Below are 25,388 nucleotides of genomic sequence, written 5' to 3'. Positions count from 1 at the left end.
AGAAATAGGAAAAAGGACACAGCAACCAGGTTACTGCTGGAACAGCCTGTTCGGGACACTGTTCCCACCGCCCTCACACCACCAGATCACCTTTATCTTTTCCTGATGTCTTTGGATTCAAAGTACCTGGAGAGAAGGCCCAGCGGGCTGGACTTTTGTCACATGCCTGCCTCCTAGCTGAAACTAGAGCCTGATAAGGGAAAGATTTGACCCCCTCACCTTCCTTCTGAATGGTAGCAGGAGACAGGGCACTGCAGTTACCCTTCCATCAAGACAGTGAGAGGAAGTTAACTGACCAATTGGAAATTGTGGTGCAGACAAAAGGTGACAAACATCCGCTACAGTGCCAGAGGGAGCGTTGGAGAAGAAGCAAAAGCTCGGCAAAGGAAGAGGGGGGACATCTTAAGCGCAGAAGACAGCATGAGTGTGCAGAGAACCATAAGTAGTTCGGTCTTGCGACACTGGGAGTAGGGATGACAGTGGAGAGGTGGGAGAGGGCCCTGTGTGCTGCGCTGCGGAGCTTGGACTTCAGTCAGCAGGTAATGAGTCACAGGAGGGTTTAAGCAGAAAGTCTCCAAGAGAGGATGGTGGGGATGGGGGAGGTATGAGAGGATCCACCACTGGAAAGAATCTTAAAGGTCATCTTATCCAATCTCATCATTTTCTGCAATATGGCTACCAAATGAGGATATATATTTGAACCTCTCCAGTGACAACTTGCCAAGACAAGTTGTTCCCTTTGAAAGAAAGGCCAGTAGAGAGTTCTTTATTGTGTTCAGCTGAAATCTGCCTCCTGAAGCTTCTACTCTTTGGCTGCACTTGGAAACTCAATGTTATACAAAAATCCATTTCCTTGTCACTCAAAGACTTTTCCCCTCAGTCTAAATATGCATAATTTAGCAACCGTTCCTTGTGTTACCTGTTTTTTTTTTTAACATCTTTATTGGAATATAATTGCTTTACAATGGTGTGTTAGTTTCTGCTTTATAACAAAGTGAATCATTTATACATATACATACATCCCCATATCTCTTCCCTCTTGCGTCTCCCTCCCTCCCACCCTCCCTATCCCACCCCTCTAGGTGGTCACAAACCACCGAGCTGATCTCCCTGTGCTATGCGGCTGATTCCCACTAGCTACCTATTTTACATTTGGTAGTGTATATATGTCCATGCCACTCTCTCACTTTGTGCCAGCTTACCCTTCCCCCTCCCCATATCCTCAAGTCCATTCTCTAGTAGGCCTGTGTCTTCACTCTGTATGACAGACTCTAGGTCCATCCACCTCACTACAAATAATTCAATTTCATTTCCTTTTATGGCTGAGTAATATTCCATTGTGTATATGTGCCACATCTTTATCCATTCATCTGTCGATGGACACTTAGGTTGTTTCCATGTCCTGGCTGTTGTAAATAGAGCTGCAGTGAACATTGTGTTACATGACTCTTTTTGAATTATGGTTTTTCTCAGGGTATATGCCCAGTAGTGGCATTGCTGGGTCGTATGGTAGTTTTATTCTTAGTTTTTTAAGGAACCTCCATACTGTTCTCCATAGTGGCTGTATCAATTAACATTCCCACCAACAGTGCAAGAGGGTTCCCTTTTCTCCACACCCTCTCCAGCATTTATTGTTTGTAGATTTTTTGATGATGGCCATTCTGACCGGTGTGTGACCTATTTTTTAGATCCTACTCACCTTCCTGATCACCCCATGGACAATTTTCAAAGAGCTGTGTCCAAAATTAATATAATACCAGGAGAGGTGGGGTGGAAACCAACCTGAGGCTAAATCAGGAAAGCTGGATTGGGGCAGGGGTGGAAGAGATTTATTCTCAGGTGAGCAGGGAGCAAGGGCAGAAAAAAATAAAACAGTAACTGGATCAGAGTTTTTTCCAATTGTTTGCCATTCCCACATATGCATGCTTCCCCTGGTGGATAGGGATCCATGTCCCGTGAAACAAAATCAGAACCTCTGCCCTGGAAGGAACCCAAATTCAATGCAAGCATCTCTCTTTACAGTGAGGAAAGCCTGAGGGTCAGGTTGGAGATCCACTTTGAGTCCACAGAGTGGATTTCTGCAGAACCCAACTCATCTTCTTCCCAATCTGCTGCTTTCTCCCCCATGACCTGGTTAAAATTCATTCAGTGAAATTGAGTTATTTGTAGTGAGGTGGATGGACCTAGAGTCTGTCATACAGAATGAAGTAAGTCAGAAAGAGAAAGACAAATACCGTATGCTAACACATATATATGGAATTTACGAAAAAAAAAATGTCATGGAGAACCTAGGGGTAAGACAGGAATAAAGACACAGACCTACTAGAGAATGGACTTGAGGATATGGGGAGGGGGAAGGGTAAGCTCTGACAAAGAGAGGCATGGACATATATACAGTACCACACGTAAGGTAGATAGCTAGTGGGAAGCAGCTGCATAGCACAGGGAGATCAGCTCGGTGCTTTGTGACCGCCTGGAGGGGTGGGATAGGGAGGGTGGGAGGGAGGGAGATGCAAGAGGGAGGAGATACGGGAACATATGTATATGTATAACTGATTCACTTCGTTATAAAGCAGAAACTAACACACCATTGTAAAGCAATTATACTCCAATAAAGATATAAAAAAAAAAATTCATTCACTGAATCTTAGTCTTCAGCCATAAGGAGTCCTCCCTCCTTGTAATCAGGAGTAAACTAAGGTCCAGAGAAGAGAAGTGATCCCTTGAGTCACAAAGCAGTTCAGGGGCAAACCTGGGACTAATACTCAGGTCTCCTGACTGGTAGTCCCTTTCTCCTTCTGTACAAATATTTAGTAACCTACCAGGAGCAGGACAGTGAATAAAAAGTTGGTAAGATGTAACCCACATCTTTAAGAAGAAAAAAACAATTAGGATGCAATAGAAGTGCAGTAGTAGAGGTAAACATAGAATGGTGCAGGAATAGAGGGGCATCTGTGCTGGATCCAGGAAGGGCTCTAAAGAATCGCTGGGACTAGAGTAGAGCCTTGAAGGAAGAGCAGGAGCTTGTCAGGTAGAGAAAAGAGAACAGACCTTGCAGACCCAGCAGACAGCAAAAAGAATGCAGGAAGAAGCATCCTGCGGAGGCTAGATAATAGGTTTCTGATCTCAGCCAACGGCATTTCCGATTTTACGCACTTTTTTTGGGTGAAATGCCCGAAGTTCCAACTATCACTCTGAAGCTGACGACTACAGGTCTATGTTTTTAGGCCAGAACTTCCTTCCAAGCTTCAGAGCCACACAACAGTTTTCAAGTCATCTCTACCTGGATGTCCCACAGCACTTCAAACTTAAGTTGTCCAGGCCTAAGCTTTTTTTCTCACATCTGACTACCCACCCCCCACCCCACCCCCAGTGCCAGTAAGCTCGTTCCTTCTCCTCTATGGACTGTCTCAATGCGTCGTTGTTCATTATTTCTTCTCCCTCCCCACCCCTCCCCCACACTGAAATAAGCACCTGGAGCTGCCAATCTTACTTCCTAATGCATGAAAACCCGTAACAGGATGGAGGTGAGGATTTTTTTTTCAGTTAAAACTGAATAAAATATGGAGTCATATGATTACTAGGGTAATGGAGCCAGCCTGAAGTTCTGGACGTTTGGTTGTACCATCCAGATCCATCTAGCCTTTCTAAGCCAGCCTAAGACATGGCTTAGAAACAATTCCTGGTTCTAAGGCTGTTTGGGACTTAGGAATGGCAGCAAGGATTCTGGAACTTGCCTGGTTAGTTGACATGCATTCAGTCAGCTTATGTGGGGAGATTGGCTCAGTAGAAAACTGGGAACCCTGGGACCCCATTCTCTACTTTCCAGTTTCCAGAGTTGGGGCTGTCTTGTTGTTTACCCACTGAGCCTCGCCTTCACTTCCAATAACTCTAGCCCAGCCAGGATTTGAGATCCAGCTGTAGTTGTCAACTGAATTCAGTTATTGTGGAGTCTTGTTGTACAGTATCTATAAAACTCCCCCTTTTTCTTCTTTACCTTGTAGTAAAGAACACACATTCTAATTTCAGATCGCCGAGTTTCAAAAAACCCCTTTCTATCAGTTACTAGCTATGAGACCTTGAGCAATATGAAAGCCAGTCTCCAAGAGGGCCCCCAATAATCCCTGCCTGGCAGAAGTAATGGCATCCTACTTCCAAGATTAGGTTATAAAAGCCTCTTTATCTTACATCTTGGTACTCTTTCTTGGATCATTTGCTCTGGGTGAAGCCAGCTGCCATGTCATGAGCAGCCCTATGGAGAGGCACATGTGTGAGCTTGGAAGCCCTGAACTTTCCTGTGGAATAGGAGTATGGGTGCTGCTTAACTGGTGGTTCTGGCTCCGTGTCTCAGTGAGATTGCAATCAAGATGTCAGCTGCGGTTGCTGTCATGCGCGGTTTAGGATCAGCTGGGGCTGGAGGATCAGCTTCGCAGATAGTTCACTCACATGGCAGGAAGCCTCAGCGCCTCACCACATGGGCCTCTCCATAGGGTTACTTGAGGGTCCTCCAGAGTGAGTGATCCAAAGAGAGAGCAAGGCACAAGCCACAGTGTCTTTTATGACTTAGCCTCGGAAGTCACACACTGTCATTTCTGCAAAATTCTGTGGTCATACAGATCAATCCTGATACAGTTTGTGAGGGACTACGCAGGAGGTGGGGATCATGAGGGCCATCTTGGAGACAGGCTATCACAGACAGAAAGGTGAAATGACCAATTTTGAACATGCTATGTTTGAGACACCCGAGAGACATCCAAGTGTAGATGACAAATAGGCAATTGGAAATATGAGTCTGGAGCTCAGAAGAGAGGTCTAAGCTAGAGATCTAAATTTAGAAATTATCAACATATTTAAAGCCACGGACATGAATATGATCACCTAATGACAGTATGGAGAGGAGAGCCTTTGCCTTTTGGAACTTCCACATTTACTCTTTTTATATTAAATTTAAAGTTATAATTTAATCTAATTTTGCATGATAAAGTCTTTAAAATAAATAAAATTAGAAAGATAACAGCAAACACCCATTTACCCACCACCTAGAACAATAAATGTCAATACTCTTTCTCATTTGTCTCATATATTTTCCTTTCCTATAAAACCCCTACCCAATCCAATTCCCTGCCTTGACTCCTATATTGGTTAGATGTCTTTCAATTGGTTAGTTTTGCTGAATAATAAACTACACCCCCAAAGGACTTGGTGGTTTAAACCAGTATTTATATAGCTCACAATTCTGCAAATCAAGAATCTGTGCTGAGCTCAGCTGAGTTGTTCTTTTGGTCTTGTCTAGGTTCATTTCATGGGTTGAAGTCAGCTGCCAAGTTGTCTGGGAGCTGGATGGCCTCTGTGGGGATGGCTCCTCTCTGCTCCATGTGGTCTCTTGTCTTCCAGCAGGCTAGGTCAGGTCTGTTCACGTGGGCGGCAGGACAGGATTTCAAGAAAAAGAACTGAAACATGGTTTTGAGGCATCTTGAGCCTTAAGCATGCCTCTGCTTCATTCCATTGGCCAAAAATGTCACAAGGCCACTTCAGATTTAAGGGATGGAGAAATAGTCTCCATCTTTCGATGAGAGGAACTGCAGTATCACAACTCAAAGGGTATGGATTCAGGGAGGACTGAAGGATTGTGACCGTTTTTATAATCTACCACAGTATATATACTCTCTAATTATTCACATTCCTCCCACAGGCAAAATGTGCTTACCTCCATTCCAGAACCCCCAAAAGTCTCTTGCAATTATGTCATCAGGCTCAAAGTCTAGGATCTTATCATCTATATCAGGTTTGTAAATGACTTGATAAATGTTGTTCTTTCTGACCTTGATATCTATGAATTTAAAAGATAAGTTATTTGCCTCCCAAACACGTAGTATGCAATGAGGCAGACAGGATAACATCAATAGACATTTCCATTCAAGAAGGAGAAACATGAAAGGTACATAGACATCCTTAAACAGAGCAATCTCGGACTCCAGGTAGATGAAGGTTGTCAGGTCCCCTATCCCGGGAGAGGGAATATTCCTTGCTCAGGCCAAATTCTACTCCCTGGGAGTAGTCCCCTAGTCTATTGATCTCTGCTTCTTTGCTCTGCTCTCTGAACTATCCTTTGTCTATCACCTTCCTTGGCTACTTCTGACAAAGTGGCTCATATTGGCAGCTGAGTGGCAATTTGAATTATTTCAGTCCCTTTTAGTCCTGGCTGGTGGCACTTTCACATGTGTGACTCATTTAAAAATTTTGTGGGTTTTCTATGTATCTGATTATAGTCTATTCCATACTCCAAATGACACATACACAATCGTTTTGTTTGTTTGTTTCACAATCGTTTTTGAGACATCTCTCTCAATTTTGTCAGTGCTATTTTGGAATTAGATATCTGTGGATATTGCTCTTAAGATTCCAAGAAGTCTTTTTGTCTAGAAGTCTACTAGACATCACTTTAATTCTCTCAAAGGTCTTTATAAAGTGTGTTACAGCCACACCTTTGATGTGATTCACATCTCCAGGCTATAGTTCCTTGTAAAAATTCTTTGCTGGCTAGAGAGCCTCAAGATGAAGAAAGTTTTATTTTTTAACATAGTAAGTCCTGCCCCTCTCTATTCTCTCTAAATTCATGTTTCAAGCAGGCCAGTCCTTTCTTTAGCTCATACCTCTCTTCCTGTTATAAAGTTATAATACCCAGCTGGAAGAACCCAACTGACACTTTCAACATTCTGCTTAGAAATCTCCTGAGTCAAACCAAAAATTTTTGAGTATTTATCCTCCACCTTCCAAGTTACCATAGGCAAGAGTTCTGCCAATTGTTTTGCCACTGTAAGACACTACCATTTTTCCAGCCTCCGGTCACAATTTCCTCACCATTTTCCGAGACTTCACTGTTTGCTTGCCATTTTTCCAATCTCCACCCATCCCTGATCCCAAAGCCAATGCCGTGAATTTGGGGGTTTTTGTTAAAGGTAGCATTTCAGACACCAATTTCTGTAACAACTTTTACTGCAAAACAAACTATACACAACTTAGTGGCTTAAAACAGCAAGTATTTATATATATCACAGTTTTGCAGTTTGGCAATTTGGACTGAGGTCAGTAGGCTGGTTCTTCTGGTCTTAGCTGGGTTCACGTATAGGTGGAGGTCAGCTGCCAAGTTGCCTGGGTGCTGGCTAGTTCAGGACGGCCTCGGCTGGGTCGGCCGAGCTCTGCCTCACGTAGCTCCCATGTTCCTGCAGGCGAGCCCAGGCTTGCTCACATGGGTGCCCGTGCAAGGTTCCCAAAGAGAGGGCCAAAGCATGCAAGTGTCCTTGTGCTCAAAACTGGCACACTGTCCCTTTTGTTGCATTTTATTGGCTAAAGAATGGAATAAGGCCTTTCCAGATTCAAGGGGAGGGGAAATTGACTCCACTTTTTTTGTGTGTGTGTGGCTGTTTTGGGTCTTTGCTGCTGTGTGCGGGTTTTCTCTAGTTGCGGGGAGCAGGGCCTACTCTTCGTTGTGGTGCGGGGGCTTCTCATTGTGGTTGCTTCTCTTGTTGTGGAGCACGGGCTCTGGCATGTGGGCTTCAGTAGTTGTGGCACGTGGGATCAGTAGTTGTGGCTCACAGGCTCTAGAGCACAAGCTCAATAGTTGTGGTGCACGGGCTTAGTTGCTCTGTGGCATGTGGGATCTTCCCGGACAGGGCTATATACATTGTTGCTAAGTAAACAGCGTTTGACAAGAATTGTGGATTTGAGTTAGCTTCTAAGTTCCACCAGGGGGCGCGATAGGAATGACTCAGGTTTCTAAAAAACAGCTAGAGTCTTTCCAAGGAAATATGATTTTCAAAGGTGGTGATTGCTGTTTTATGTTTTAATAAACTACCTATTCTTTGCATTTGAAAGAGCTGTAACTGAGCCATCTGTGAGTTTGAGGACTGAAGTAACACGTGTTGGTGTCCATTTTATACCTGTAGTGGTTCCTCAACTTGGAATCACAAGAGCTTTCAAAAACATGATTTAATTTATCTCCCACACCAACTGTTGGAAGCCAGGATAGGGGCTGTTATTATTAATTCCATCTTAAAAGATGATAACTCTAACAGTCAAGAGGTGAAGTAATTTTCCCAAGGAATCACAGCTGGTAAATACTTAAGAATCTGTCTTCCAAATTCAAATGTATTCATTCACTAGAAATAGTATATATTGAGTTCACAGCTCTGTAAAAGATGATAGAGATACAAAGGCATGCCCTCCAAATTTAATGTCTTAGAAGAAAAGACTGTCAAAGCTGGAGGGAACTTTGGAAATCACCAAATTAAATTAAATATGCATAAGCATCTCCTCAAGAGCCAGTTAAAAATGCAGATTCTTGGACTTTGGCTCCTCGTCCCCTATATTTTGATTCAGTGAGTCTGGTAGGGCTATGGACACTGAATTTTTCATAAGCACATCCACTCTTCCCCCTATAATTCTGATGCAGGTGTACTGTGGACCACAGTTTTAGAAACATCAATCCATTTGTTTAATCCTTTCATAATACAGAGGAGAGTAAAACTGAGAAGTGAGTATCCCAGAAACTCTTCTTGGGTATTGGAAGGAGGCTGAGCCAGGAGCTGGTGATGAGCAACGCCAAGTAATGATGCAGTGGAAAGTGTACTCAGCCGAGAGCTGGTTTCAATTTCAGGCTTTACCATCTTGCTGTTGAATCACTAACTTCAATGAGCTATAGTTTTCCCAACCATAAAATGCAAAACAACAATACATACTTTATAGGCTTATTGTGAGAATAAAGGAGATAAATATTAGAAAAGACTTGGCAGAGGACTGGCACATATAGGACCCTCAATAAAGAGATTGATGAGTGGGATTATTTTGAATGTTCCTTTTGCTCTATTTATTCTCTTTAAATGAGTACCTACTATTGCCTGGCACTCTGCTAAGCTCAGTCCAGCCTATATGAAACTTATGATCTGGTAGAGCAGATTGACATGAATTATAGAAATAAGAAATTATAAATGTAATAAATCCTACCAAAGGAAAATATAGGGGGTGTTTTGAATATTATAGGGATTTGAACCAAATCTGCAGACAAATAAAAGATCCTTGAGGAAATGACTCAAAGGGTGAGTAGGGGTGAGTCAGAAATTACTCATGAATCAGGAAAGAGCTTGGCAGGAGCAAGAAATGAAAAGGCCAAAGGCCAGTGTGGCTGGTGTGGAGTGAGCAGGGAAGAGGGGCATGACATGAAGCTGCTGCTGTTGATTATTTATGGAAAAGCCTTTCTCTCCTCTGCCTTGATATTTATTTGAAAATCGTGATCTTTTCCTTGACCCTTTTATTTCTACTTCAATTTTCTATTTTTGCACTAAAAAACCTAATAGTAACATTTCTTCAAAGCTAACATGCATTTTTTAGTTTTTAACATTCAGAAATAGAAATTGTCTAATAACACAGGTCAAAAAATAAACAAACAAGAAAACCTTGCTGAGTACCAAACAGGAACATAAGTTGAGCCTCACAAACTTAGCTTTCTTGGAAAATATCTATTCTATTGTCACACAATTATTTGTACTTGTAGCATAATTTAGTTAAAATTTAGTTTGGTTTTGGCTGAACTTGGAACTCTGTTGTTACTTAGAGTGACTTCAAAAATTCCTCTCTGATGCAGAATTAAAACACAATATAAAAGTGTAGGAAATTCTGGTTGTGGGATGATGTCTTGCCCCCTGAATGCATCTATAAAACCTGGACAGAATCCATGGAACAGGCAATTGAGGACTCTGCAAATAAGTAAATGATAGCAGTTAGATTGAGGGGAAAGACCAGAATTTGAAGCACCACTGAACTGGCAGTGAGTTTCCTCTTTTTGATCCTCAGCAGCCTTAAACCTGTAAGTGGGCTCCGGGTTGAGTACTGAGAAAGCTGCAGGGGAAGCCCTCTAACTCTGGCTCAAGAAGAGGGAAAGAGGACTCTCACATTGAGGTTTGGGGGTGGGGGGGTAACATCCAACCTTTTTTGTCTTTTGTTCTCTGTCCTCCTGCACCCCTCCCTCCAGGCAATCCCGCAGTGGTGGCCACAATGGCAGTGGTGGCAGTGAGTGCCTATGGCCACCTAAAACTTCAATTTATCTTACGTATTACATCTACGTACACTGAAACCGTATCAAATAATGCTGTAATTTTTGCTTTCAACAATCCCAGTAGTAGGGAAAACCCCCATTGATTTTTTTTTCTACCTTTATCCTCCTGCCACTTGGCCCTAGATACATGCAATCATGAAAAGGACACAGCAGAGAAGAGTAACTGAACCCCCAGGTTTTTGGCCAAAGGACTGAAAAGTGGGTTCGGAAGACTGGAAAGTATCAGAGAAATCACAGAGAGGGAGGAGTTCAGGAGAGCAACCCCATAATTTTTGACCTCACCCCTGAACTGTGCAGGCATGGATCTGATGCTAAATAGCATACCATACACCTGAGTACTGAGGTATACAATAGACCACTGTCCAGATCTAGGACTGGCCATTGGGTGGCATACAACTGGGACAGATCTGAATAGCATTGCAAAAGCTTTGAAAACTGAACTGACATTGGAACCACAACCACAGAGGCAGGTCAGTACTTCTGACTCAAACTGGATGAGCTGTATGCTAAAACGAAAAATATTACTATTATCCATAAGATTTAAACAAGATCTAGACATTTAAAACATAACATTCAAAAAGTCCAGTATTTAATCCTACTCAGCATACAAAGAATCAGGAAAACCTCAATTAGTATGAGAAAAGGCAATCAACAAATGTCAAGGAAAAGATGATGCAAATGTTGAAATTGTTGAAGATTGTTATAAAATGCTCCAAGAAGTAAGGGTGAATACTCTTGAAGTGAATGGAAAGGTAGAAAGTATTAAGAAAGAAGAGAGATAAAGAGAAATCTAATGAAAGTATAATAACCAAACTGAAAAACTCACTGATGAACTCAATAGCAGAATAGACATGACAGAGGAAAGAGTCAGTGAACTTGAAGATAAATTCATTAAAATTATCTAATCTGAACAACAGAGAGAAAAAAAGATTAAAAAAAAAAATGCCCACAGCCAACATCGTTCTCAGGGGTGAACAACTGAAACTATTTCCCCTAAGATCAGGAATGAGACAAGGTTGTCCACTCTCACCACTGTTATTCAACATAGTTTTTGAATTTTTAGCCACAGCAATCAGAGAAGAAAAAGAAATAAAAGGAATCCAGATCGGAAAAGAAGAAGTAAAGTTGTCACTGTTTGCAGATGACATGATACTATACATAGGGAATCCTAAAGATGCTACCAGAAAACTACTAGAGCTAATCAGTGAATTTGGTAAAGTTGCAGGATATGAAATTAATGCACAGAAATCTCTTGCATTACTATACACTAAGGATGAAAAATCTGACAGAGAAATTAAGGAAATACTCCCATTTACCACTGCAACAAAAAGAATAAAATACCTAGGAATAAACCTACCTAGGGAGACAAAAGACCTGTATGCAGAAAACTATAAGACACTGATGAAATAAATTAAAGATGATACCAACAGATGGAGAGATATACCAAGTTCTTGGATTGGAAGAATCAATATTGTGAAAATGACTATACTACCCAAATCAATCTACAGATTCAGTGCAATCCCTATCAAGCTACCAATGGCATTTTCCACAGAACTAGAACAAAAAATTTCACAATTTGTATGGAGACACAAAAGACCCTGAATAGACAAAACAATCTTGAGAAAGAAAAACAGAGCTGGAGGAATCAGGCTCCCAGACTATACTACAAAGCTACAGTCATCAAGACAGTATGGTACTGGCACAAAAACAGAACTATAGATCAATGGAACAGGATAGAAAGCCCAGAGATAAACCACGCACATATGGTCACCTCATCTTTGATAAAGGAGGCAAGAATATACAATGGAGAAAAGACAGCCTCTTCAATAAGTGGTGCTGGGAAAACTGGACAACTACATGTAAAAGAATGAAATTAGAACACTCCCTAACACCATACACAAAAATAAACTCAAAATGGATTAAATGTAAGGCCAGACACTATAAAACTCTTAGAGGAAAACATAGGCAGAACTCTATGACATAAATCACAGCAAGATCCTTTTTGACCCACCTCCTAGAGAAATGGAAATAAAAACAAAAGTAAACACATGGGACCTAATGAAACTTAAAACCTTTTGCACAGCAAAGGAAACCATAAACAAGACCAAAAGACAACCCTCAGAATGGAAGAAAATATTTGCAAATGAAGCAACTGACAAATTAATCTCCAAAATTTACATGCAGCTCAATATCAAAAAAATCAAACAACCCAATCCAAAAATGGGCAGAAGACCTAAATAGACATTTCTCCAAAGAAGATATACAGATTGCCAACAAACACATGAAAGGATGCCCAACATCACTAATCATTAGAGAAATGCAAATCAAAACTACAGTGAGGTACCACCTCACACCAGTCAGAATGGCCATCATAAAAAAATCTACAAACAATAAATCCTGGATAGGGTGTGGAGAAAAGGGAACCCTCTTGCACTGTTGGTGGGAATGTAAATCGATACAGCCACTAGGAAGAACAGTATGGAGGTTCCTTAAAAAACTAAAACTAGAACTACCATACGACCCAGCAATCCCACTGCTTGGCGTATACCCTGAGAAAACCATAATTCAAAAAGAGTCATGTACCACAATGTTCATTGCAGCTCTATTTACAATAGCCAGGACATGGAAGCAACCTAAGTGTCCATCGACAGATGAGTGGTTAAAGAAGATGTGGCACATATATACAATGGAATATTACTCAGCCATAAAAAGAAATGAAATTGAACTATTTGTAATGAGGTGGATGGACCTAGAGTCTATCATATAGAGTGAAGTTAAGTCAGAAAGAGAAAAACAAATACTGTATGCTAACACATATATATGGGATCTCAAAAAAAAAAATGGTTCTGAAGAACCTAGGGGCAGAACAGGAATAAAGACGTAGATGTAGAGAATGGACTTGAGGACACAGGGAAGGGGAAGGGGAAGCTGGGACAAAGTGAGAGAGTGGCATGGACATATATACACTACCAAATGTAAAATAGATAGCTAGTGGGAAGCAGCTGCATAGCACAGGGAGATCAGCTCCGTGCTTTGTGACCTCCTAGAGGGGTGGGATAGGGAGGATGGGAGTGAGACACAAGAGGGAGGAGATATGGGGATATATATATATATATATGTATAGCTGATTCACTTTGTTTATAAAGCAGAAACTAACACACCATTGTAAAGCAATTATACTCCAATAAAGATGTCTTAAAACTTCAAAAATAAAATAAAAATAACAACAAAAAAAGTGAACAGAGCCTTATTGATCTGTGAGCCAGTACCTAATTTATCTCATCAGAATTCCAGAAGATTTTCAAAAAGAAATATTTGAAGAAATAATATATGAATATTTCCCAGATTTGAAAAAACATAAACCAAGAAGTTCAGTGAAGCACAAATAGCAAGGTGAACCCAGCAACACATGAACAAGATTTAACCCAGAATCCAAGGTTGGTTTAACAAAGAAAAATCAATCATTATGGGACTTCCCTGGCAGTGCAGTGGCTAAGACTCCACACTCCCAATGCAGGGGGCCTGGGTTCAATCCCTGATCCAGGAACTAGATCCCACATGCATGCCGCAACTAAGAGTTCACTTGCCACAACTAAGGAGCCTGCCTGCCACAACTAAGGAGCCTGCCTGACGCTACTAAGACCCAATGCAACCAAATAAATAAGTAAATAAATATTAAAAATCAATCATTATAACACATAATATTAAGACAAAAAAGGATAAAAACCACATGATCATCTCAATAGATGCAGAAAATGTACTTGACAGATAAAAACACTTAAAAAATTAGGAACAGAAGAGATCTTCCTCAACCTAGTTAAAGCATTGATGAACGCACAGCTAACATCATACTTAATGGTGAAAGACTGAAAGCTTTCCACCCAGGATCTGGAACAGGACAATGATATCCTCTCTTGTCACTTCAATATTACACTGGAAGTTCTAGCAAAGTAAATTAGGAAAAAAAAAAGAAAGAAAAAACATCCAAATTCAAATGGAGGAAGTAAACTCTCTCCATTTTCCAATGTTTTAATCTTCTATATATAACATTATAAGGAATAAACAAAAAACACGATTAGACATAATAAGCAATTTCAGTAAGGTTACAGGACACAAGATCAATATAAAAAAATCAACTGAATTTCTATATACTAACAATGAACAATCTAAAAATGAAATTAAGAAAATTCCATTTATTATAGTATCAAAAGTGAAACCATTTATATGAATTGCCCATAATAGGTAAATCCATATAGATGGAAAATAGATTGGTGGTTGTCACATGGGAGGGGGATGGAGAGTGGCAGCTAATGGGCATAGGGTTTTTTTTTGGGGGGGTGCAAGAAAATATTAGTGGTGATGGTTGCACAACCTTGTGAACATAGTAAAAATGAATGAATCGTACACTTTAAAAATGTGGATTTTATAGTTTGTAAATTATATCTCATTTTTTAAAAGAAAAAATACTTAAGAAAAGTTTAACAGATTTATATATAATTACGTAGTTCTGTCTGCTGAAAGGACCTGAGAGCAGAGACACTACAGTTGCAATGAGCATACTTAGCACCCAGATCTTAGTTTCTGAATACAAGGAAACAGGGCTCATGGGGAAATGCTTGATTCCAGGACAGGAGCAGGGAAAGTACATGGCGATTTGGAATACCTTGGAAGTAACAAATTATGGAAGTGCTCAAGGAATGAAGGGGACATATCAAAAGGACACAGGAGGCAGATTGAAGAGGCTACCATTGACCAACTCTAGGGCAATATGAGATTCAAAATAAGCAAAGTAATGAATTATAATTCATTCAGTAAAATTCATGAGCCCATACTGATGTAAAATAAGTGAATAAGTAAATAAATGGGGCATCTCAGGATCCTTAATCACACCTGCAAAATTCCCTTTGCTATGTGAGGCAACATAGTCACAGGCTGTGGGAATTAGGACATGGGCATCTTTGGGGGGCCATTATTCTTCATACTACAACCCTCGACCTTCTATGGGCAGAAAGCAGGCTAAGATGACTACTCAGTTGTAAATACAGACCCTTGGCCATTCCAACATGCGCACAATAAGGGGAAGTGTAATGGAGAGGAAATCAGAGTGGAAAGAGAAAATTGTCATTAAAATAGCTTTATTTTGCAAATTTTACAAATACATATAACCATGTGAACATATTGTTAGGTTCTGCCACCCCTCAATCCTGAGGGTGTTGGTAAGGGTTTGTGCAAGTTAGGGGCCTTGAGGCTTAAGCTTCAAAGGCTTCGTGGTAAATCTGCCTCTGGCAGCAGTTAAGAATATGGCCCCTGGATCCACACCACCTGGGTTCAGCTTCCTGCTCTACACTTACCAGCTGTGTATGTTGATTGCATTGGTGTTACAGATCGGGTTCTCCAGAAGCAGATGCTGAGATGAAGTTTGAAGTGCAAGATATTTGTTAGGGATCAACATCTGTGAAAGAGACAGGAAGCAGGAAAGGGCAGAGGAAGAGGTCAAAGAGGCTTGACAAAGCGTTGATTAATGTGGCAGGAGGGCTAGAGCTAGTATTGCCTCTCAGAGCTGTCTCATGTTGGGCCTAAATGGCTGGGCCTTTATTCCCTCACCTTGCTCAGTCACTGGATGGTTATTAACACCACCTTAAGAACTTCTACTGGGGGACTTCCCTGGTGGTCCAGTGGTAAAGAATCCACCTTCCAATGCAGGGGACATGGGTTTGATCCCTGGCAACTAAGCCTGTGCGCCACACTACTGAGCTCGTGTGCCTCAACTAGAGAGCCTGCGTGCTGCAAACTACAGAGCCCATGCGCTCTCGACCCCAGGCACCACAACTACAGAGCCCACATGCCCTGGAGCCTGCGTGTGCCACAACTAGAGAGAGAAAAACCCACACGCCACAACTAGAGAGAAGCCCGCGCGCCGCAACAAAAGATCTGCATGCCTCAACGAAGATCCTGTGTGCCGCAACTGAGACCCGATGCAGCTGTATAAATAATTTTTTTTCAATTAAAAAAAAACTTCCATTGGATTTTCATAACAGGCTAAATTTCTTCGTATGACATGCAAAAACACTTCACAGTCTGACAGGCCCAACCACAAGGAACTTTTCATCATTTCTGCAACTCAAACTATTTTCCATCTCCAAACCTTGGCATACATAGTACCTTCTCCAGGAAAGCCCATCCCTCCCTTGCCCGACATCTTCCAGGCAATTCCTTTTTATCCTTTTGGACCTGCACACGTTGCCCGCTCTGTGAAGCCCTCTCCACCGTCTATGCATGGGGATGGGCTCCCTCCTCAGAGTTGCCCTTGCTCACTGCACAACCCTCGGTTACCCTGACAGCACTTTGTGGTTATTTGTTTACATCTCTGTCTCCCCTTGTGAGTCTAGGGTTGGATCTGCTATTTCTCTTTGTCCTCGGCACAGTGGAACAGGTGCTAAATATTTGTTAAATGAATGAATGAGTGAATAACATTGCCTGGGAAAGAGGGGGAAAGAATAAGTAGTAGGATACAATAATAATATTTTTGTTTGCGTCAGTGATCATAGGTATGTCATGTAGAGCAGTGACCCAGGACCCCAGAGTTTTTGGTTGTATAGGTCCTAGATTTGTCATGCGCTGACCCTAATGGCCTTCACCCTCTACCTCCGGTCAAAATTCTACTCATCCTTCAAGATGGTTCAGACGTCAAGTCCTGTGTGAAGTGTTTTCTTCCCCTCTGGTCTGTCACAGCTCTTTACCCGCACCGCTGTTACCATACCATGACATTTACTCTCCCGATTTCTCCATCAGAATCCAGTGATGTTTCTGCATTTCCACCCCTTGATCCAGAGGGGTTAATATTTTTGGATGGCGTTGTACAGCCATAGACTGGTGAATTCATGCCTCACCACACCCGCTGCCTCAGTTTCCCCAAGTGTGAAATAGACACAGTGAAAATGTTTTCCCAGGGCTGTGATTTAGTGGAGGGCGGGCGGACACTGAGGTTGCAGGCAGTCCACACGCAGTCTAGGGAACTAGGGGGCAAGAAGGTGGGAGGTGGAGAGCGAGGGGAGGGGTCAGAGCGAGGAGGAGCCGGGGGCGGGCCAGGGCGGAGCGTCGGGCGCAGGGCCGGGCTGCAAGGCCTGAGAGGACGCGCGCCAGCGCCGGCGATGGGCCCCGCTGTGCGGCTGGCAGCGCTGCTGGCGGTGCTGGCGCTCCAGGCAGGGGACCTGGCCGGGGTCGCGGCGCGCGGGGACACGTTCTCGGCGCTGACCAGTGTGGCGCGCGCCCTGGCGCCCGAGCGCCGGCTGCTGGGACTGCTGCGGCGCTACCTGCGCGGGGAGGAGGCGCGGCTGCGGGATCTCACCAGGTGAGGGCACGGGGGTGGGGTCTGAGTAGGGAAGACCGAGTCAGAGGACCAGGCCAAGACACTGTGCCACGGCGGTGGGGGGGGGGGGGGGGGGAGGGGTAACTCTTAGGTTCATCGTCACCCTGCCGGGACCTCACACGCGGTGTCTCACCGTGAGACTGCGATACCATGGCCCAGTGTGACTCCCCAGATACACCGTCATCCTGTGTGGGACCTCAAGACACTGTGTCACACTGTGTAGGACCTCTGACTCTGTCCCTCACACACACACAGTGGCACCCCAATCCAACATCACACCGCCAAGTTGATACACTGGGGAAAAGTGTGGAGCAGCGACTCCGAGGAGGAGTAGGGCCGCCCAAGGTGCTGGTTCAAGCTGTGTGGGCCTCCAGGCTCTGTGTCACAGAGACACAACGACATTGCAAGAGTGAAATGGAGAGAAGAGTGACACTGTAGCCACACATGTGTTGACCGTGTGACCCAGGAAACTGATGTTTAGTATGGGGTGACATTCTGTGACCGTGTATGAGATTTACATGTCATTGAGACTGGGTAGGCATGACACTATGCATATCATAGTCTGCATGTGAAGGATGCCGAGTAATTGTCCAGGTCACTGTATGAAGAATCCTTTGTGTTCATCAGTTTATTCAACACGTATGTTTGAGTGCCTACCATGAGCCAAGCACTGTTCCAGGCACTAGGGAGAGAATGGTGAACAAGACCAAACCCTGCCCTCTAGGAGCTCAGAGTCTGTAACATCATGATTGTTAATCTGAGACATCCATCCTTCCCCTTGCTTTCTGCTCTCCCTTCTCTTTACACACGTAACAGCTCTAAATACTATAACTGAGATGCTATATGAATATGAAAGTATTTGACACCAAGAAAACACTGGGCAAAACCATAGTTGATGCTAGGGGATGCTGAGTGCAGCACGCGCCGGCAGATGCTCAGCCAGTGTTGTTTTGCTATACAGTCAACAAACTACTGTAAGAGTCTGCAGTGTCAAACAATGAAAGATGAATGATTGGATATGATACCATGTGTATGAATATGTGCTGTGCACCTTCTCCTGGGACACTGAGAAGCTCACAATATGAGAAGCAGAGGTGTAACCACATAGTTATCTGAATATATTAATACTGTATGTCCTGTGACCCTCAGCCGAGCTGAGACCACAGAGGGCTATCTCACAATGTGCCGCTGATAAAACTGTGAGTGCGTGTATGCGGTCGTAACACTGTTTCCAGGCCATATGGGAAGAAGGTGTGAGGGCCACTATGGCTGTGGGGGAGAACCCAGGTAGAAGAGAATCAGTTTGTGCGAGGAAGTGTATGTGAGAGATCTTGTTTGTTACTTGAGGGTGACTGAATGATGATGTAATTTGGTACATGGTCTTAAGTATGTAGTTTGCTTATAAGTGGTTGTATCCATGTTTAAATTTACTGTTTGAAATAGCATGATGATACACACACATGTAGAGTATACGTAAGTGTGTATTAATTATAACAGTAAACGATGATAATTTCAATAATTCTTGTCACTTTTTGGAGTAGCATAGTTGCCTAGTGTTCTGTGGGCCCATGCTTACAGAGCAAAATGATATAATTTTGTTCACTGGTGGAAGTAGAACAGACTCTTCTCTTTGATTCAAGATGCCATCCTGCTCCCTGCTACTCATGTGCTTGTTCTCATACCACTAATCTCTTTATTTGAGTGGCTTAGGTGGAGATGGGTATCAGAATCCTGATGCCGGGCCTCTTGGGGAACAGGTTCAGAAGAGAGAGCTTGCAGTGCTGATCACTTCTTCTCTGAATTTCTAAATTTAGAAATTAAATATTTTTGGTGTTGAAACTACTACTCCCTACCCCAAGTTAATGAATAAAAATTATACTAGTTATATTGGGTTGGCCAAAACGTTCGTTCGAGTTTTTCTGTAACATCTTCCAAAAACTTGAACGAACTTTTTGGCCAGCCCAATCACATATACAGTTGTATACTAGTATAGTATTACGAATACTAGTTATATAATATTTAGCTAACCCGTACCTTTTTTTGTTGTTGCAGTTTAAAAAAACCACCAAGATTTAAAAAGTAGTATCAGCAGCAATTATTTCTGTGCTAGGAATTAAGCATTCAGAATATCTCAGAAGAACCGAGACAAAGCCATTTCTGAATTCCAAAGGAGAAACATATTGAATTAAAATAGCCCATGTATTGTGGTTGGGTAACCTGTCCAGGCTATGTTTAATGCAGGGATTTGGTTGCAAATTTTATGTGCAGATTCTTGAAGGAAAGGATCTGATTTTCCATTCTCAGCATTTGTTAAAGCAAAATTCCGTTTAGGAAACCCTGAGGTTTGAATTCAGCATCCAGTAACTCGGTCTCTGAAAACCAGCTACTGGCTCAGAGGCTGAGCATAAGACCAACGTTTAGATTCCAAACCAGCCTCAGATAGCAGTTGATAGGTCTTTTTTTCTTTGTGTGACAGAAAGATGACATACCTGAACACTGAATTGAATTATGTGCTGCAGTAGAGATCAAACCCCTGCCCTAAATAAATTGACACCATAATACAAAGTGGGATGTGAAGAGAACAAGGAGATGTTGCTTTTGATTTGATGGGTGACTTGAAACAGATCTTCACCTCTCTGTCTTGCTTCTTTCTCTTTGTGCCTCAGTTTCCTCTGATGCCTGTTATACATTAGTTCTCAAGCACCAGATGAGGAATCTGTTTATTCAGTTGTGGAAAAGGTGATGGAAAAAAATAATAGAACGGTTGTGCCGAAAGGATTCATAGAGTTATTCTAGACTAGACCAGTTCTGCCATTTTATAGAGGAGGAAACTGAGGGATAGTTGGAGGCTGGGTCAGGATACCTCTCAGGTCTCCTTCCAGCTCCTCCGCATTCAACTGTCTTATAAAATCCCTGCCCACTCAGCCTCAGTTGTCCCTGGACACTTACCCTTCAGGCTGAACTCAAGCCCAAGCCTCTGCTTGTAAGTGTTTTTGTCTAGCAGTGGAATATCTTTCACTAAGTAGTTCCATATGGAGCTGAAGCAGGAAATAATGGGTAGTAAAAAAAAAATCCCACACCCTGGAGGCTGGTTTAGTTTCAAAACCCTAGAGTAGCTGCTCTCAGATACCCCTGTCTTGGGGATCAGAGACGTCCTGGGACTTGACAGTCTTCCTATTTCCTCCCTGGGGCACCCAGGTGCAGATCCTTTTTCCTTAGTTTATGCTTGAATTGAACGTTTGGCTCGCTAGAAGCACCTCTACCCTAAGCAAGTATTCTGTTTCAGGCTCTGTTTATAGTTGAGGCCCCCTTGAGAAATCCTTAGTTCTGACTGTTTCATGGGATTGAAATCCGCCACCACCCTGCCACTCCCTCCATTCGTCACTTCCATCCCTTTCCACTCACTGAAGTCCTCCACTCTGGCCAAAGGACTCTTCTATTCTCACGTGCTCTTGCATACATTCATATAAATCCATATCCTTTTCACTTTGCTCACACTTCCTTTTTTAAAAAATATTTATTTATTTTTGGCTGCGTTGGGTCTTCATTGCTGCGCGCAGGCTTTCTCTAGTTGCAGCGAGCGGGGGCTACTCTTTGTTGCAGTGCGTGGGCTTCTCATTGTGGTGGCTTCTCTTGTTGTGGAGCATGGGTTTTAGGCATGCGGGCTTCAGTAGTTGCTGCATGTGGGCTCAGTAGTTGTGGCTCGTGGGCTCTAGAGCACAGGCTCAATAGTTGTAGTGCATGGGCTTAGTTGCTCCGTGGCATGTGGGATCTTCCCGGACCAGGGCTTGAATCCGTGTCACCTGCATTGGCAGGCGGATTCTTTTTATTTTATTTTATTTTATTTATTTAATTTTGGCTGCATTGGGTCTTCGTTGCTGCACACGGGCTTTCTCTAGTTGTGGCGAGCGGGGGCTACTCTTCGTTGAGGTGCGTGGGCTTCTCATTGCGGTGGCTTCTCTTGTTGTGGAGCACAGGCTCTAGGCACGTGGGCTTCAGTAGTTGTGGCACACAGGCTTTGTTGCTCCACGGCATGTGGGAACTTCCCGACCAGGGCTCGACCCGTGTCCCCTGCATTGGCAGGTGGATTCTTAACCACTGCACCACCAGGGAAGTCCCCACACTTTTTTCTTTTACTTCCATTGTTGTTATTGTATTGTTTTCAAAATTAATAATTTTAAAATAAAGGGAAAAAAGTCTTAGAGGGCAGGACTAGAACTCTTAAGTCTGCCTTACTATAACTAATAACTTTCAACAATATAAATCCTGTTAGAGGGTTAGCAATGGAATAACCATAGTATGCCAGGAAAGGAAACAGCACCTTTGCTGTAGGACATCGAGGAGGAGAGAAATTAATGAGAAAGATGATCACTTCTGGCCCCAACATTTCTGGCCATTTTCTGCAAATGTTGGCAAACCAGAAAGGTTGGAAGCACGCTTGGATAACCCACCTGTTCACTCTCCATTACAACCATCACCAGTTTCTATATGATCTGCTTCCTAAATATCTCTCCTGAAACCATCCCATTCTCTGCTCCCACTGTCACTGTTATGGTCTTTCTGCCTCTGGTCACTTCCACTTCTAACCCCTCCTCCCCACCCTCTCACAGATTTATATATGTAACGTATCATAGTGCATTCCACTCTCACTTAAAACCTTTTGCTGCTCCTAATTGCACACAGGGTAAAAATCAAATTTCTCAGCAAGATCTATTAGGTGCTCCTCACTTCTCCAGTCTAGTCTCCCCATTCTCCCAATATACCCCGTGCTCCAGCAGTACTAAACAGCTTGTAATTTCCCTGTTTCTCTCTGTACCTTTGCATATGTTGAACTGTCTCTGCCTGCCTTGGAAGGAGGCCTCCTTCTCCCTTCCTCATTATTTGCATTTACCCATCAAGCCAGTTTATTATCTCCTCTGTGAAACCTTCTCTCACCTGCTCTGGCCAAGTTAATCACCCCCACTGTGTACTCTCCACTAAGCCTTGTTCTTAAATCTGGTGTTGCACCTGTAATGTAATTATTTGTGATCTCAAAGGCTGCAAGTCTTTAAGATCAAGGTTATTGTCTTATTCAAAATTCTGTTCCTAGCTCCTAGAAGAATGTATTTCATTTATTCTTTCATAGAAATATATATTGAACTTAGGAAATGAGTGATGAGAAATCAGCTATTTTCTTGTCCATGAAACCCTTGATCGGACTTCCCTGGTAGCACAGTGGTTAAGAATCCGCCTGCCAGCGCAGGGGATACGGGTTCAATCCCTGGTCCAGGAAGATCCCACATGCCGTGGAGCAACTAAGCCCGTGTACCACAACTACTAAGCCTGCGCTCTAGAGCCCGTGCGCCACAACTACTGAGCCTGTGTGCCACAACTACTGAAGCCTGAGAGCCTAGAGCCATGCTCTGCAACAAGAGAAGCCACTGCAGTGAGAAGCCCGCACACCACAATGAAGAGTAGCCCCCGATCGCCGCAACTAGAGAAAGCCTGCGTGCAGCAACGAAGACCAACACAGCAAAAAATAAATTAAAAAATAATAATAATAGATAAATTCTCCTTCTCTTCTCCTTCTTCCTCTCCCTCACCCTTTCCCTCCTCTTCCCCTCCCCTTCCCTTTCACCATCCTTTCCCCCTCCTCCTTATTAAAAAAAAAAACAAAAATCCTTGATCATTGGACCCTGTCTTGCCTGTTTATCCTCAGCTTCCAGCATGGAGACTGACATCTAGCAAGTGACTTACTGAATGATCAAATATATGTCAAGCCTCTGTGCCTTTGGACACATTGGTCCCTGTTGGCTCAAAAAACCTACTCTCCTCCCTTCTTTGCTCTAGCTCCATGGGAAACAGTGTGGCAAAATCAGCCAAGAACCCCAGCTTCAGAGTCAGGCAGGCTTGGGTTCATTCCTGGCTTTGCTGTTTACCAACAGCGTAGCCTTGTTGCAGTTTCCCCTCCTGTAAAAAGTGCATGATAAAATCTATTCTAAGCATCCTTCCGGGGATTAAATGAGACAATATGTTTAAACCACTTAACAGGATGCCTAATACATGGTAAGTGCTCAATAGTAGCTATTGATATTTTAACTAATCCTTCAGAACACAGATCAGGTGCCATATCCTCTGGAAAGTCTTCCCTTACACCTTCTAACTCCCACCTGGGTTAGGTGCCCTACCTACAAATCGCCAGAGCATTTTATAGCATTATATGCTCTCTTCTCTCATAGCACATAGCACGGTTTTCATAATTAATTCAACAAGAGCATTTTATAGCATTATATGCTCTCTTCTCTCATAGCACATAGCACGGTTTTCATAATTAATTCAACAAGAGCATTTTATAGCATTATATGCTCTCTTCTCTCATAGCACATAGCACGGTTTTCATAATTAATTCAACAAGAGCATTTTATAGCATTATATGCTCTCTTCTCTCATAGCACATAGCACGGTTTTCATAATTAATTCAACAATGTGTTTGAGCTTCTACCAGACTCTAAGTTTTGATTATAGAGTGATAAGAGAAAAAAGGATTTTCTTATTTGTGACCTCCTTGAGAGCTCCACTGTCTCTTGCCTTTGGGTCTCGAGCATCTAGCATGATAGTTGACGTACAAAAATTGACCAGTGGAGACTGATTCGCTGAATGAACAAATGAATGAACCTACTTTTGTTGTGTTGGTATTTTTCATATTCTTTGTGCTTCTTGCTTAGAATATTACATGAGTCTCAAGGGGTTCAGCATTTCATTTTTAACTACTCTAAATGTGCATACACCATGCCAGCCTTCACTCGGTAGAGTGGTTGTATCAGTAGGTGAGATCATTCTACTCCTCTCTTTCAGATTCTATGACAAGGTGCTATCTTTGCATGAAGATTCAGCAACCCCTGTGTCTAACCCTCTGCTTGCATTTACTCTCATCAAGCGCCTACAGTCCGACTGGAAGAATGTGGTACATAGTCTGGAGGCCAGTGAGAACATCCGAGGTAATGAGGAGGAGGGCTGGAGGGTGAGAGAAGATCCTATCTCCTGACTTAGTGGAAAGGAGAGAGGTTCTGAAGGGATGTGATGAAGGATAATGAAGTGGGTGGGTATTACTTGATCTCCTTAGCTCTAACTATTACAAAGAACTAGGTCCCTTTGTTAATATGTTTATATAATTATAATTAGAAAGCACTTTTTTTTTTCAGTAAGTTTTTAGTTTAGTTTTTTTTTTTTTTTTTGGCTGCACCACGCAGCATGAGGAACTTCCCTGACCAGAGATTGAACCTGCGCCCCCTGCAGTGGAAGCGTGGGGTCTTAACCACTGGACCACCAGGGAAGTCCTAGAAAGCACTTTCATATCCATTATCTCATTTGATCTTCACTCCAATCCTGTGAAGGACTATATGTTATATCATCCCATTTACATACATGTGAAAGTGATGTCTTCTTTTTTTTTTTTAGATTTTTTTTTTGATGTTGACCATTTTTAAAGTCTTTATTGAATTTGTTACAATACTGCTTCCATTTTATGTTTCGGTTTTTTGGCTGAGAGGCATGTGGGATCTTAGCTCCCCGACCAGGGATTGAACCCACACCCCCTGCTTTGGAAGGCAGAGTCTTAACCACTGGACTGCCAAGGAAGTCCCTAAAAGTGATGTCTTCTAATAATTTCTATTTTATTAAGTTGCCACTACAGTGTGATCTGTAGTAAGATCACTTTCCTAATTTACTGTACTTTGTACTTAAAGAAGTTTGTTGACTTTGGGGAAGTTAAGAGGAAGAAGAGTTTGTCCCCCAAAAGGCAAGACTCCTGGAGACAGGTAGAATGGAACAACATGATAAAGGTGCTTAGTTTTTACTCTAGAGTGTCTGTTCCTCATTCAGAAGATTTTGTTACCCTGGGAACAAAAGCAGATAAAACATTATCTTTGC

At 42.6% G+C, this 25,388-nt stretch overlaps 1 protein-coding gene across 1 annotated transcript in view; it reads left to right on the top strand.

Moving 5' to 3' along the window:
- Positions 1 to 17,022: 17,022 nt before the first annotated feature.
- The window catches only part of P4HA3 (prolyl 4-hydroxylase subunit alpha 3), a 42,564-nt gene continuing 34,198 nt past the window's right edge, over positions 17,023 to 25,388 (top strand). The window contains exons 1-2 of the mRNA XM_022593796.3: positions 17,023 to 17,462; positions 24,315 to 24,457. Of these exons, the coding sequence (XP_022449504.2) occupies positions 17,050 to 17,462; positions 24,315 to 24,457 (556 nt within the window). The 5' untranslated portion in view covers positions 17,023 to 17,049. The remainder of the gene's footprint in view (positions 17,463 to 24,314; positions 24,458 to 25,388) is intronic.

The sequence above is a fragment of the Delphinapterus leucas genome, chromosome 7, assembly GCF_059928025.1.
Source record: "Delphinapterus leucas isolate spDelLeu-1000000601 "Yukka" chromosome 7, BTC_Dleu_Yukka2, whole genome shotgun sequence".
Lineage (NCBI taxonomy): Eukaryota > Metazoa > Chordata > Mammalia > Artiodactyla > Monodontidae > Delphinapterus > Delphinapterus leucas.
This window is presented reverse-complemented; position numbering and strand designations above follow the sequence as displayed.